The sequence below is a fragment of the Apus apus genome, chromosome W, assembly GCF_020740795.1.
Source record: "Apus apus isolate bApuApu2 chromosome W, bApuApu2.pri.cur, whole genome shotgun sequence".
Classification (NCBI taxonomy): domain Eukaryota; kingdom Metazoa; phylum Chordata; class Aves; order Apodiformes; family Apodidae; genus Apus; species Apus apus.
Genome location: NC_067311.1, coordinates 5,356,837 through 5,370,799, shown reverse-complemented (window position 1 = coordinate 5,370,799; position 13,963 = coordinate 5,356,837). Strand labels below are relative to the sequence as shown.

The 13,963-nt window shown below is 42.1% G+C and overlaps 1 protein-coding gene across 4 annotated transcripts in view; it reads right to left on the bottom strand.

The window, feature by feature from the left end:
* The window catches only part of LOC127395176 (ubiquilin-1-like), a 44,275-nt gene that overhangs the window by 13,152 nt on the left and 17,160 nt on the right, over window positions 1-13,963 (bottom strand). For all 4 annotated transcript variants that reach the window (XM_051641720.1, XM_051641717.1, XM_051641718.1 and 1 more), the window contains exons 3-6: window positions 13,080-13,195; window positions 2,181-2,443; window positions 1,201-1,359; window positions 309-549 (exon numbers count right to left, since the gene is read on the bottom strand). In XM_051641720.1, the coding sequence (XP_051497680.1) occupies window positions 309-549; window positions 1,201-1,359; window positions 2,181-2,443; window positions 13,080-13,195 (779 nt within the window). The remainder of the gene's footprint in view (window positions 1-308; window positions 550-1,200; window positions 1,360-2,180; window positions 2,444-13,079; window positions 13,196-13,963) is intronic.

The following is a 13,963-nucleotide window of genomic DNA, read 5'->3' as shown; positions in this document are numbered from 1 at the left end:
AACAAGCAGTCCCACTAAGCATCTACATTATTAGCTGTTTTCCTGTTTGTCTCCAAACAGAAAAAAAAAAAAAAATCATCTACAGATTCCCTACTTTTGTTATTTTAAGGCAGTACACAAGTATTGTTAGTACTCTTGGTTTACTTGTCATGTTTGTTTTCTACAGAGGACTTTGATACTAGTAAAATGTTCTATGGAAATAAACAGCAATACAAACTGTAAATGAAAACATCTCTTTCTAATAACAGAATCAATTCAGCAAACTCCTGAATATTTGTAAATATATACAACTGCAGTAACAGACACACCTCCTAGTCCAAGTCCCAAATTTTGTATAGTCGAGCTCTGTCCCATACTGGCAGAGGTGCTATTTCCGACATTACTACTGCCACTCCTCTCACCACTGGTGCTGGTACTTGTAGAACTCTGAGAGCTGGACTGGGAAGCCCAGGGATTTGGTAAAGGATCTCTATTTTCTGTACGAGATGGCTGAGTGTCCCCTCCTGATGATGCATTGCTTACTAAGGAAGCAAATGGGTTACCTCCAAACTACAGAAGGAGAAACAAACACTTATCATCTATTAGTCAAGTATTTTTAAGTCTGCTAGAAATGGTTACCTTTCCAAAATTACACATGAAGATAAACGTCAATGGCTCTTAATCACTTATAATCACCATCCTAAAATAAGCTATTGCAAATATTCTGAAAAGATACCAACTTTGAAAGAGATGTTATCTACAACAACAAAAAATTATAAGTAAATCACACCTTGTTTTAAACACAGTGTTTGCTACTAGTACTAGTACTTCAATCACAGTAAGATTATATCTTGCATAGTGGTTTCCAACTTTGAAAAATTTCAAAGCCTTTTTTCTTCCCACCTTAGGTTCCAAATTACTAAACACACTCAATTTTTCCTGGACCTCTGGAATTTTATAAGTCCAAGAAATATAAATAAATACATTTAGAATATATATAACAAAAACTTCTTAACATTAAAATAACTTATCAAACTCATAAAACAATCTTTATTCTTTCAAGTTTAAAGAGCATAGGAACAAGCCACACATTGACTTCAAGCTTCAAGAAATTAAGTTTTGTCGAGTATATATTTGAGAAGTTACATTATTTATTTGGGGGAGTTAGGGGAAGCAAACAAAACCCATTTACTTTCAGTGGTCCCTACAATCATTTCTCACCTGTTCCTGTGCTGCATTCAACATTGGTTCCTGAATATCTGTGTACATACGTCGCAAGGCGTTGTAGCCACCTGGTATACTTTCAAGATTGCTCAAGGCTCGGTCTTGGTTTCGCATCATTTCCTGCATCATTGCAGGGTTTCTAGCAAGTTCTAGTGTCTAATCAAGTAGAACATTTAATTTGTATTAATAAAAATAATCCGTTCTAAAGTGAAAATGTCAGCATTTAACAGTATCTCAGTTACTAATGTCTAACTCCATTTGAAATTAGGATTAAAGCCAAATCAAGATGTCATCTTGGTGGGAAGGGAGTCGACAGAATTTGATATTTAGCCAACATTCTGCCACAACTGTCAGTATGCTGGCTGAGTCAGAAAGCATGGACTAAACAGAAGAAAAAACCCTTAAATCCTATTATTTCTCGTCTCTTCTCAACACAATAAATTCCTACAATTTCCAACATCAGTACAGCATGCAGCTTATAACATAAACTTGAAAAATACATAACTTAATTTTCCAAAGTCTCCATTTGTTTCTTGATGCCCTCTGCCATATAAGGCATACCTTACATAACACACAACTTTGGAAGCAATGAGAAGTACCTACAGTTACATAAACTGGAAATAAGCAGTATTTTTTACAATTATTACTTTATAGTAAACTCACTGTTGACTAGACAACAGAAGATTTCAAGCAGCATCCAACTCTAAACTCAGAAGATATGACTATACAGTCTTCAGCCTCTTTAAAAACTATGCTGCCTTTTTTTTTTTTTTTTTAATTATCTATCAGCTTATGTCAAGTACTGGCAGCTAGAAATAAAAGCATCCATTTCCTATAGTGACCTTCTACAGATTATCTAACAAGCCTCAATTCCTCAACAATATTTTGGCACTCATATAAGAATGTCCAGTTCTTGCTTTTTTGTTCACAGTTACAGTATAATCAAAGGTCATGAACTTCGAGACCTTTCTACATACCTGCCTCATTATATCTGGATTATTCAGCATGTGATTGATCTCTGGATTTCTCTGTATCAGTTGCTGCATTTGAGGGTTAGCCATAATTAACTGCCTCATCAGGTCAGGATTTGAAAGCATGCTCTGAACAAATGGATTTTCCATTATCTGAACCATCATTTCTGGGTTGGATATAAGTTGTCGTTGCATCTGACTTTGTAGCTCTGAAAAGTTTGATGCATTTAAGCCCAGGCTACCTAGGCCTGCCAAACCTCCAAGGCCACCTTTAAGATGAAAGAAAAAAAATAAATTAAATTTTCAGTTTCTAGTATATTTCTAAACACATCCAAGTTCTTTCTAGGTACAAAATACATAAAGACAATCCACACTTCAAAATAATTAAACTCAAGCTTTCTTCATAACAGCTTTTCTTCTACTTTATTATAGCTGAGATACAAGGGATGTGTGGGAAACTGTTCTTTTCTTCCCCACATAAGTCTAAACAAAATGTCTTTTAAGCCAGCGAAGGCCTCTCCTGATTATCCCCAGCGAACAAACTAAAACAGACTTGCTTCTCAAGGACAACTGAACCCAAAACAACAGCTGTGGTCCGGGACAGAAAGGATGGGCGACAAGCCATCCTGTGCCCCTGGCAGTCACCGCCTTAAAGTGGGGCTCATGGACGCTCATTGGCTCTGGGCAGTGACACTGACTGGACCGGTGGGTCAGGGGGTATAAAAGGTGGCGAGGGCAGCAGGTGGGCCCTTCCCACCTCCCTGAGGCCCGTTCGGACGCTTTCTGCGTGGGACACCCCCCTGCTGCGGACACTGGTGCTGGGACCCTGCCTGCCTGCCTGCCCCGGGTCCAGCCTGAGCCTCAGCGCCGAGCGTGCCGGGGTCCCGAGCCCTGGGGTCGGGGCCGGAGACCCCTCCCCGTGTTGCTGCCGCCGGAGAGGAAACCAACGGGCGCTGCACCCGCTGTTGAGAGGCTGCCCCTCCGACACCACGGACCTGCCGTCCTGCCTTCCGGCCACCGACCGACGCTGGACAAGTCGCCGGAGGGTAACATCACCTCACACACACACACACACACATATTCCTTTCCTCATACTTGCACACACAGCGCGACCTCTTAAGGAGGACCGGCGTCGGGTTTCCTTCCCTCCTCCCTCCTCCCTTTGGTCCTTAATCCTCTCCCTTAAAAGCACCTTTGCATTGCCTCCCTAAAGGACACTTTCTCACCACATACATATTGATATCCCTGGTAGCCATTCACACCTGCATTGTCCCTAAACATCATCCCTCGGTTTGTGTTAACCCTTAATAAACCTATTAGCTTGTGGAGTAAATCTTGGCTTTAGAGGCAATTTCTGAGCGTGGTGGGGTGGGGGGGCTTTCTAGCTACCACCCGGAAATACGGTCCCGCGGCGGCCGTTGCTCCGTGAGAGGCAGCGCCGCGTGTGACCCTCGGGCTCATTCACAAACCCCTTCCACATTGAGAGGGGGGAGTCGCAAAAGTATCCTGACAGCCGGTAGCCCCCCGGTACCGGCTTGTGACAGGATGTTTGAATTTTGGGGCTTCAGGTTAATTCCCAACACTGTCCAATACATTTGTAATAATCATTTATAGACCACCATTATGATGAATCTCTTAATATGATGCATACTCCCTATTCTAAACAAAAAGTAGTTATTCTTTTTGCTGGTGCAACAAGAACTAATAATGCTTTAAATTCTCCTCTTTTGCAGAGTTCAGCAAACAAAAGTTTCACATTTTTAGAAGGTACTAGTCAGTCTGGAGAACTGCTTAGAGCTAAAAAAAGCAATTGCTTAACATATTTTTATTGGGTGGGGTTGTTTTGTTTTTTAAAAAGAAAGCAAACCATGAAAGAGCATGAATAATAAAACACGGTAACTATGGAAAGAGATAATATTTTTAAATCAATAGACTTCTGTCTCTATTTCTGAAAGAGAAGACTGATAATGCTAAGAAATACTGGTTTGTAGAATAGGAGTAACTTTGTTACTTCCGTTCCAAGTCTTAACTTTATGTTATGGGTCCAACTTCAATACTCTCTTCAGGCCAATTAAAATGCACTGTTAAGGAGGAGGAGACAGAAATGTTATAGGTGAATCATAAAATTAATTTGCTGATCAAGTGTGAATGTATGTAATTGAGTGTTAAGCTGCAATGTTTGTTAAATGTTTGTAGTTATGTTCTGTTATATAATGGTTAATGTTGGAAGTTATGCCTTGTTATGTAATGCTAAATGCTGACAGCCATATCAGGTATATAGAACTATAAGTTATATAACCTTGGTGTATAGAACCATAAGTTATAGAACATTTTGATTGACTGCACAAGTCCCAGAGTAGCGGCAACAACACAGAGGATGGAATTTTCCGAGAGAGGGGTGGACCCCCCGAAACGGCGGGAAAAGGATGGAATTTTCCGAGAGAGGGGTGGACCCCCCGAAACGGCGGAAAAAGGATGGAATTTTCTGAGAAAGGGGTGGACCTCCGGAACGGCGGGAAAAAGAACTGTATAAAAAGGACTCCGCGTGGAACCGCTTGCGCGCCGTTGGCAGAGCACAGACTCCCCGGCCGCCCAGCGCTGTTTATCTCGGCCGCCCAGCGCTGTTTGCTCATTTATCTCAAATTAATTAATTTCTAAATTATTTTTCTGGCTGATTATTGCCAATTACAATTTGGTGCCATGACTCGGATACAGGCACTTTGGCTGGAGTTCCTGCCCCCGGGAGTGCACCCCCATCTTCGGATGGTCTCGGGGTCTGGAGCGGTCGAGCCAAATCCTGTATTCCGAACTGTGAGATAGGTGAGCAAAGAATTAAAGGATCAGTATACTGCAATGTCCCCATAAATTTTGTGCACAAAGATCTGGACAAAGGTTCAGGGAAGAGTGGTAAGTGAATTCCGTTTGGTTGGGGAGACGTTCCCGGAAGTGCGAATGAGTGAGACGTCCTATTAGGACGAAGCGAGTGCGGACCTTCTAGTAGTGCGGTTCTCATAGCCCGCGAGGGCGTGAGCCACGAACGAGGGGAAACGATTGGTGTGTGAAAGAAGGCACTTTCCAAAGATCAGTCCTAGAAAGACTGATAAGAAGATACCCGATAGAAAGATCAGTCGGAGGATGGGACAGAAGTCAAGTAGAACTGATAGGAAGATCAGTTTCAAGGGAGGGTTGCCAGCTATCCCTCCAGATAGCCCTTTAGGGCTAATGATAAAACACTGGGAAGATTGGCCCTCTAGGAAAGGAAGGAGTAGAGAGAAAATGGTGCATTTTTGTATGGTAGTGTGGGGTGGAAGGCAGATTAGAAAAGATCATCTGTATTGGCCAGTATTTGGATCCTTTGAGGATTGGATATGCCAGGCTTTGAATATTTATGTTAACAGCAAGGAACCTCATAGCCTGGAGGAAAGTGAGTATGCAAGTTTGTGGATTCGATCGGATACTAGAACTTTTTTGTATACCCTGCGGGGGGGAAAGGGTACAAAGAAAAGGAATAAGGAATTGGAGGAATCACTACTAATGTCACCCCCTCCTTACCTTCCTCCCCCTCCTGTACCGATCCTCAGTTGTCCTGTCTCAAAGGCTTCAGAAGTCACCCCCTCTTCTCCTCAGGAGCACGACTCTTTACCCTCATTACCTCCCATTCACCCTCTTAGTGGAGAAAATAGGAGAGTTACTAGGAGCCAAACCAGGGAGCAGGAAAGATCAGGAAATCACCTCTTTCCTTTGAGAGAAATTGCAATGGGAGGTCCGCAGCCAGGGGTAGGATTTGTGTCAATACCTCTAAATTCAGGGGATGTAAGAGAGTTTAAAAAGGAAATGGGAAACTTATTAGAAGACCCTCTGGGAGTGTCTGAGAGAGTAGATCAATTCCTTGGCCCCAATACGTATACTTGGGATGAAATACATGCAATTTTGAGAATATTGTTTACAGCTGAGGAAAGGGAGATGATTAGGAGGGCAGGAATGAGAAATTGGGATCAAAGACATCAACAGGGACCTGGTGCAGATAATAAATGGCCTTCACAATGGCCCAATTGGGACAATCAAAATCCAGCACATTGAACTAACATGGAAGATTTAAGAGATATGATTATCCAGGGAATCCAGGAATCAGTTCCAAGAGGTCAGAATGTCAATAAAGCTTTCAGTGAACATCAGAAGAAAGATGAAACTCCCACAGAGTGGCTAGAAAGGCTAAGAAAAAGTTTGCAGCTTTACTCAGGATTAGATCCTGATACACCTGTGGGACAGGCTCTATTAAAAACACAATTTGTAGCCAAGTCTTGGGCAGACATTCGAAAGAAATTGGAAAGAACTGAGGATTGGCAAGAAAAGGGTTTGGATGAGTTATTGCGAGAAGCTCAGAAAGTGTATGTGAGGCGGGAGGAAGAAAGTCAAAGGAAACAGGCAAGAATATTGGTAACAGCAGTAAGAGAAGGGCATAAGGAAGGAAGGGAACATGAAAGGCAAAAGAATTCACAGGGAGTGGGAGAAAGATATCAAGAGACTCAACATGGACCTGAAATGTTGAGACATGTATTAAAGAATGTGGAATGCTTCTATTGCCATAGGAAGGGACATATGAAAAAGTATTGTAGGAAACGTTTGCAGGATGAGCAAGTGTTTAAAGAGGATTAGCGGGGTCAGGGGCTCTATTTGCTGGGGACCTCGCGAAGTTCAGAGCCCTTGATAAAATTAAAATTGGGCCCCCAGCAACAGGAATTTGAGTTCTTAGTGGACTCTGGAGCAGAGAAATCAACAGTACAACAAATACCATGGGGATGTTCTTCATCCCCAGAAACTACACAAGTTATTGGAGCTAAAGGAGAACCCTTTAAAGTGCCCATCATAAAAGGAGTAGAGATAGAAACACCTACAAAATTTGCAGTAGGGACCTTCCTGCTAGTCCCTGAGGCAGAGTATAATTTATTGGGAAGGGATTTAATGGTAGATTTAGGAGTCAATTTGGAAATTAAGGAACAGAAGTTGCAAGTAAGACTATGTGTTCTTACTGTTGAGGATGAAGCAAAAATAAACCCTGAAGTATGGGATACTCCTGATTCTGTAGGAAAATTAGATATAAAACCTCTTGAGGTTTCAATAAGAGACCCTGAAGACCCAGTAAGGGTGAAACAATATCCCATCTCTCATGAGGGTCGAAGGGGATTACAGCCTGTAATTAGGCGATTATTAGCACAAGGCATATTGGAACCATGTATGTCCCCAGATAATACCCCAATACTACCAGTAAAGAAATCAGATGGCTCGTATCGGCTATTGCAGGACCTACGGGAATTGAACAGAAGAACGGTTACTTGATTCCCGGTCGTAGCAAATCCATACACTCTCTTGAACAAGCTCTCTCCTGACTATAAATGGTATAGTGTAATAGATTTAAAGGATGCCTTTTGGGCTTGTCCATTAAAAGAAAATTGTAGGGATTATTTTGCTTTTGAGTGGGAAGATCCGGAAACCAACCGTAAACAACAATTAAGGTGGACTATCCTACCTCAGGGATTTACTGAGTCCCCTAACTTGTTTGGACAAGCTTTAGAACAGTTGCTGGAGTCATTTGAAGTAGGGAAAAATGTAGTACTAATACAATACGTAGATGATTTGTTAATAGCAGGGGAAAAACAGGAAGAGGTCAGGCAAGAGAGTATCAGACTACTTAACTTTCTAAGTCTAAAGGGTTTGAAGGTGTCAAAATCAAAATTACAATTCACTGAAGAGGAGGTAAAATATTTAGGACACTGGCTAAGCCAAGGATGTAAAAAACTGGACCCTGAATGGGTTAATGGCATATTGTCCCTCCAAGCTCCCCAAACAAAAAGACAGGTGAGGCAACTTTAAGGATTATTAGGATACTGCCGACAATGGATTGAGAATTATAGCAGTAAAGTAAAATTCCTATATGAAAAATTAACTAGGGAAGGGTTATTAAAATGGGATAATGAAGATGAAAAACATTTGGAGGAATTAAAAATTGATTTAGTAAATGCTCCTGTACTAAGTTTACCAGACACCCGAAAACCATTTTACCTTTTTGTGAATACAGATAATGGTACAGCTTATGGGGTATTAACACAAGAATGGGCAGGACAGAAGAAACCCGTGGGATATTATTCAAAATTGCTAGACCCTGTGAGTCGGGGATGGCCTACATGTCTACAGGCAATAGTGGCCACAGCCTTATTAGTGGAAGAGGCTGGGAAAGTAACCTTTGGGGGAGAATTAAAGGTGTATACCCCTCATAATATATGGGGCATCCTACAACAAAAGGCAGATAAATGGTTGACTGATAGCTGATTACTAAAATACGAAGGAATATTAGTTCACTCACCTAAATTAGAATTGGAAATTACAAATCTGCAGAATCCAGCACAGTTCTTGTATGGAGAACCTGCTCAGGAATTAGTACACAACTGCATCCAAGTGATAGAGTCCCAGATCAAAGTTAGGGAAGACTTAGAGGAGGAAGAGATACAGGAAGGAGAGAAGTTATATATAGATGGTTCATCCCGAGTAGTAAATGGGCAACGTAAATCAGGATATGCTATAATAGATGGGAAGACCTTTCAAGTTAAGGAGTCAGGGCCCTTAGAGAAAACTTGGTCGGCTCAGGCTTGTGAACTATATGCCCTATTGAGAGCCCTACAAGTGTTAAAGGATAAGATAGGAACAATTTACACTGACTCTAAGTATGCCTTTGGAGTAGTTCATACCTTTGGAAAAATCTGGGAGGAACGGGGATTAATCAATACTCAGGGGAAAGGATTAGTCCACGAAACACTGATTAAAGAGACATTGAAGGCATTACGAGGGCCACAAAAGATAGCTGTTGTACATGTAAAAGGACATCAAAAAGGCTTTAAACCCCCTACTCGGGGAAACAGCTGATGAGGAAGCCAAAAGGGCAGCACTGTTAGTATTAGGGCAAGTGGATAATGAAAATGAATCATTCCATATGGTTAAAAGTTTTACAGATAGGGAGAAGGAAAAATTACAACAAACAGGAGCCAAGGAACAGGGTGACAAGTGGACGTTACCGGATGGTAGAGAGGTCCTTCCAAAGGGATTGGCTCAGAAAATAATGGGGAAACTACATCAACAAACTCACTGGGGAAGTCAAGCTTTAGTGGATCAATTTGAGACTAAATATGTTTGTGTAGGGGCTTATGGAATGGCTAAGAAGATATTGGAAGGGTGCTTAACCTGCCAAAAGGTAAACAAGAGACAACTAAGAGAGAGAATTCAAGGTGGTAGGGAAATAGCCAAGAGACCATTTGAAAAGATACAGGCAGATCTTACTGAATTACCTAAAGTGGGGAGGTATCGTTACTTATTGGTGCTGGTGGACCATCTTACCTATTTTGTAGAGGCTTTTCCTGTAGCCAGAGCCACAGCTAAAACAGTGATCAGAATCTTATTAGAAGAAATTATCCCCAGGTATGGAGTTATAGCTGTGGTCGATTCGGATAGGGGCCCGCACTTTACCTCAAAAATTATTAAAGAGACAGCAGAGCTTTTTGGGACCAAATGGGAATATCATACCCCATGGCATCCACAGAGCTCGGGGAAGGTAGAGAGAATGAATGGAGAAATAAAGAAACATATGACTAAATTAATGATAGAAACAAAAATGAACTGGGTAAAATGTCTACCACTAGCTCTATTATATATTAGAACCCAACCTCGTACCGATACAGGAATCTCCCCTTTTGAAATTATGTATGGGATGCCATATGACTTTGGAGTTCCGATAGAGCATCCCAGGATTGAGGATAAAATTGCACAGGAATACATAGTCGAATTGATGAGGAGAAGGCAGGAGTTGAGAAAAAAGGGGTTGGTGGTCCAGAGACCTCCTTTAGACATTACAATACGTAAGATTCAACCTGGTGATCAAGTGCTAATCAAATCCTGGAAAGAATCCTCTTTGACACTTCATTGGGAGGGACCCTTTGTTGTTTTACTTACCACAGAAACAGCTGTTCAAACAGCTGAAAGAGGATGGACTCATGCCAATAGAGTCAAGGGACCCATCCAACCGACTGAGTGGACAGTGACTCAAGGACCAGACCTTATGAAACTAAAAATTACCCGAAAGGTGTAAAACTCATGCAAACTCAGGAAGAGTGGGAAGCTCGACAGCAATCCAGGTGGACTAAGCTGTTGAGACCATTAGTTGAGGAGCTCTTTGGATCAATTTCGGCCTCTGAGGCAGTCTCCCTATCTCAGGAGCTAGTGATTTCAAGAGGAAGACATCTTCTATGTTCAGCAACTATAGACTTAGCTTTAAAGACTCTCATTGTGGGGATAGAAGCTGTGAATTTTGGGTAAAAATTTTATGTGGAAGTTGTAAAGGGGTCCTATGGGTAAATAGGGTAGTCTTGCAATGCTCATACCTTTGCCAACAGTGTGATCAAAAATTTAGAAATTACACAATATTTCAGTCTTGGCAATGAATATTAGACAAACAGTGGACAAAATCCAATGGTCAGCCTGATGAGAACCATGGGGGACAGGGGCAATATGTGTTAGAAAATAGAGACCATTTTGAGTTGGCTCCCTTGAGGTACTTTCTAATCACTCTAGTTCATCATATTAAAGGAGTAAAATCTACCAGAATTATTAAGCAGTTTTGTGGAAAGCAAGTAATATTTGCAAACTTTCGGGACATTACTGAGGAGGAGTGGAACAGGGAAATTGGGAGAGGCCTGGAGTATCAGGAATCGCAATAAATTTAAGGGAACCTCTTAAATGCCACCATAAGGAGCCGAGCAGGGAAAGAAATCATAACAACAAGGCGCCAGGAACTCCTGAAGAATACCACTGCTGCCGAGAAGAAAGTATACCTCGTTGCTCCCTGCAAAGGAGTAGACGAAGGAGGCAGAGGGGTAGAAGTGTGGAGGGTAATAATGCTGGGCCTGATGAGAAGAGCTGTGTTTGCTCCCATGGTGATAAGAAGTAAAACAAAATTTGAATGTGAAACGAGAGCTTGGCTTATTTTTATCTGGATAATTGGCATACAGGGAAGTAATCCTCATCAACCTTATGAATGGATCCTTGCGAGGTGGGAGGATTCTTACATAATTAGACGAAATATCACAGCGGGCCCTCCCAGCTTTGTTGCCTCACTTTGTGACTTAGTACCCATACAACCATGCTTGCACCAGATCCCCTATTATCTATGTCCAGCTTCATATCCAGGAAAGGGGTATTGTAATAGTCCCAATCAATATTATTGTTCATACTGGGAATGTGTTACCATTGCCTCTTCCTGGACTCCTCCACACAGAGATAAGTTTTTAAAAACTGAATGGGCACAAAAGGATTGTACCCCACCCCGATCTGAAGGTGACAAAAGGCAAAGGGGTAAGCGGAGTGTGAGGTGGGGATCAGGAAGGGTGAAAATAAGAATTAGTAACTGTCATAACATAACCGTCAGTATCATGCAGCCAGAAGATCCAGGGTGGCTATTAGGGAAAACTTGGGGAATTAGATATTGGGAACCTGGGACAGATAGGGGAGGCTTAATTTTTATCCAGAAGAAGGTAATTATAGATCAGCAACCTATAGGTCCCAATAAAATTCTAAAAGAGGGTAAAAAGAGAGAATGAAAGAAACAGCTAAAGACCTTAAAGGATAAGGTAACTACTACACCAACTGCTTTAGGCCGTATAGAAACCACCATGAGGGTTACTACTGTAGAAGATGAGGATAGCGATTTGCTGTGGAAATTGGTTCAAGCAGCATATCAAGCCCTCAACCACACAAACCCCAATGTTACCTTCTCTTGTTGGTTATGTTATAAGACCCCCCTTTTATGAAGCTATAGGACTTAACAGCACCTATAATCTGACTAATGAAGCTCATAGCCTTCATTGGGAGCCGAATAGAGACTGTGACAAACTAACTGAAGCAGAGAATGCTTCCTTTTTGGAGCCGCCAAGGAAGCCGTCTCAAGATTTGACAAGCAAATTAAAGAGTATAAAAAGAAAAGGGGGGAGTTTGTTATAGGTGAATCATAAAATTAATTTGCTGATCAAGTGTGAATGTATGTAATTGAGTGTTAAGCTGCAATGTTTGTTAAATGTTTGTAGTTATGTTCTGTTATATAATGGTTAATGTTGGAAGTTATGCCTTGTTATGTAATGCTAAATGCTGACAGCCATATCAGGTATATAGAACTATAAGTTATATAACCTTGGTGTATAGAACCATAAGTTACATAACATTTTGATTGACTGCGCAAGTCCCAGAGAGTAGCGGCAACAACGCAGAGGATGGAATTTTCCGAGAGAGGGGTGGACCCCCCGAAACGGCGGGAAAAAGGATGGAATTTTCCGAGAGGGGGTGGACCCCCCGAAACGGCGGGAAAAGGATGGAATTTTCCGAGAAAGGGGTGGACCTCTGGAACAGCAGGAAAAAGAACTGTATAAAAAGGACTCCGCGCGGAGCCGCTTGCACGCCGTTGGCAGAGCACAGACTCCCCGGCCGCCCAGTGCTGTTTATCTCGGCCGCCCAGCGCTGTTTGCTCATTTATCTCAAATAAATTAATTAATTTCTAAATTATTTTTCTGGCTGATTATTGCAGATTACAGAAAGGAGTTTAAATACCTATAATGCCAGAACACAAGTGGCACCTTAGTTCTGAAGATGAAACAGCACAAGCCTGAAGTTATGTACATAAAAATTAAGGAAACAACTTACCTCTGATAATTCATTGATCAGAAATTTATTACAACCAACACCACATATTTTTGTAATAAATAATTTTATAAATTTTTAAGGGCTGTTTACATTAGAATAAAGCTCCAGGGATACTTACCTGAAACCAAGATACCTAAGATAATCACCGTGTTACCTAAAAAATATTCTTACCCAAGCCAAAAGTGCTGCTATTTGTTAAAGTTGGTGTTGAGGTATTACTGCTTGATATTGATGTAGTAGCAATACTGCCAGTGGTGTGCATTTGTTGACCTGGATGCTCTTGTGATCTATAAAAAAACAAGTTAAAAAAATTCAAATTGAACAAGATGTGGCAGGTTGATCCCAGCCACTTAAATTCCCACCCAGTCACAAGCTCATTTTCCCCCCAACCCAGGCAGGACAGTGGAGAGAATTGGAAGGGCAAAAGTGAGAAAAATTTATGGGTTGAGATAAAGACAGTGTTCTGGTTTGGTGGGGTTTTTGGTAGCAGGGGAAAGGCCACAGGAGTGGCTCAGGTGAGAAGCTCCTCCAGCTCCAAAACCAGCCAAAGAGCCATTAGAGGGACAATAGATGCACCTCAGCGATTAACATACGAAAGAATAAACATAACACTTGAGCAGAGAAGCACTTAGGGGAGAAGAGTTGTGCAGGAGGAGGAGAGTGGTGCTGGTGGTCGGTGAGGAGGAAGGGGAAGAAGGTGCCCTAGCAGAAGTTTCCCTGCAACCCATGGCGAGATGGCAGGCTGTCCCCCTGCACTCATGGAGGAACATGGTGGAACATTCACTGAAGGCGCCAGGAGGGGTGAACTTGGCCAGTGGACTTGGATTTTGTGGCCAGTGGATTTGCTGCCTGTGGACTCTGACTGTGCAGCTTTGGAAGACCCCAGTGCCAGGGGAGTTGGCTGTTCCCAAAGCAGCCCGTGACTCTGTGAGAAGTCCACGCTGGAGCAGCTTGCTCCGGACCTCATGGGAAGGACTCATGAAGAACAAGTTCGTGGAGGACTCTCTCCCATGGGAGGGACCCCGTGGGGAAGCTGGGAAGGACTGTAAGGAATC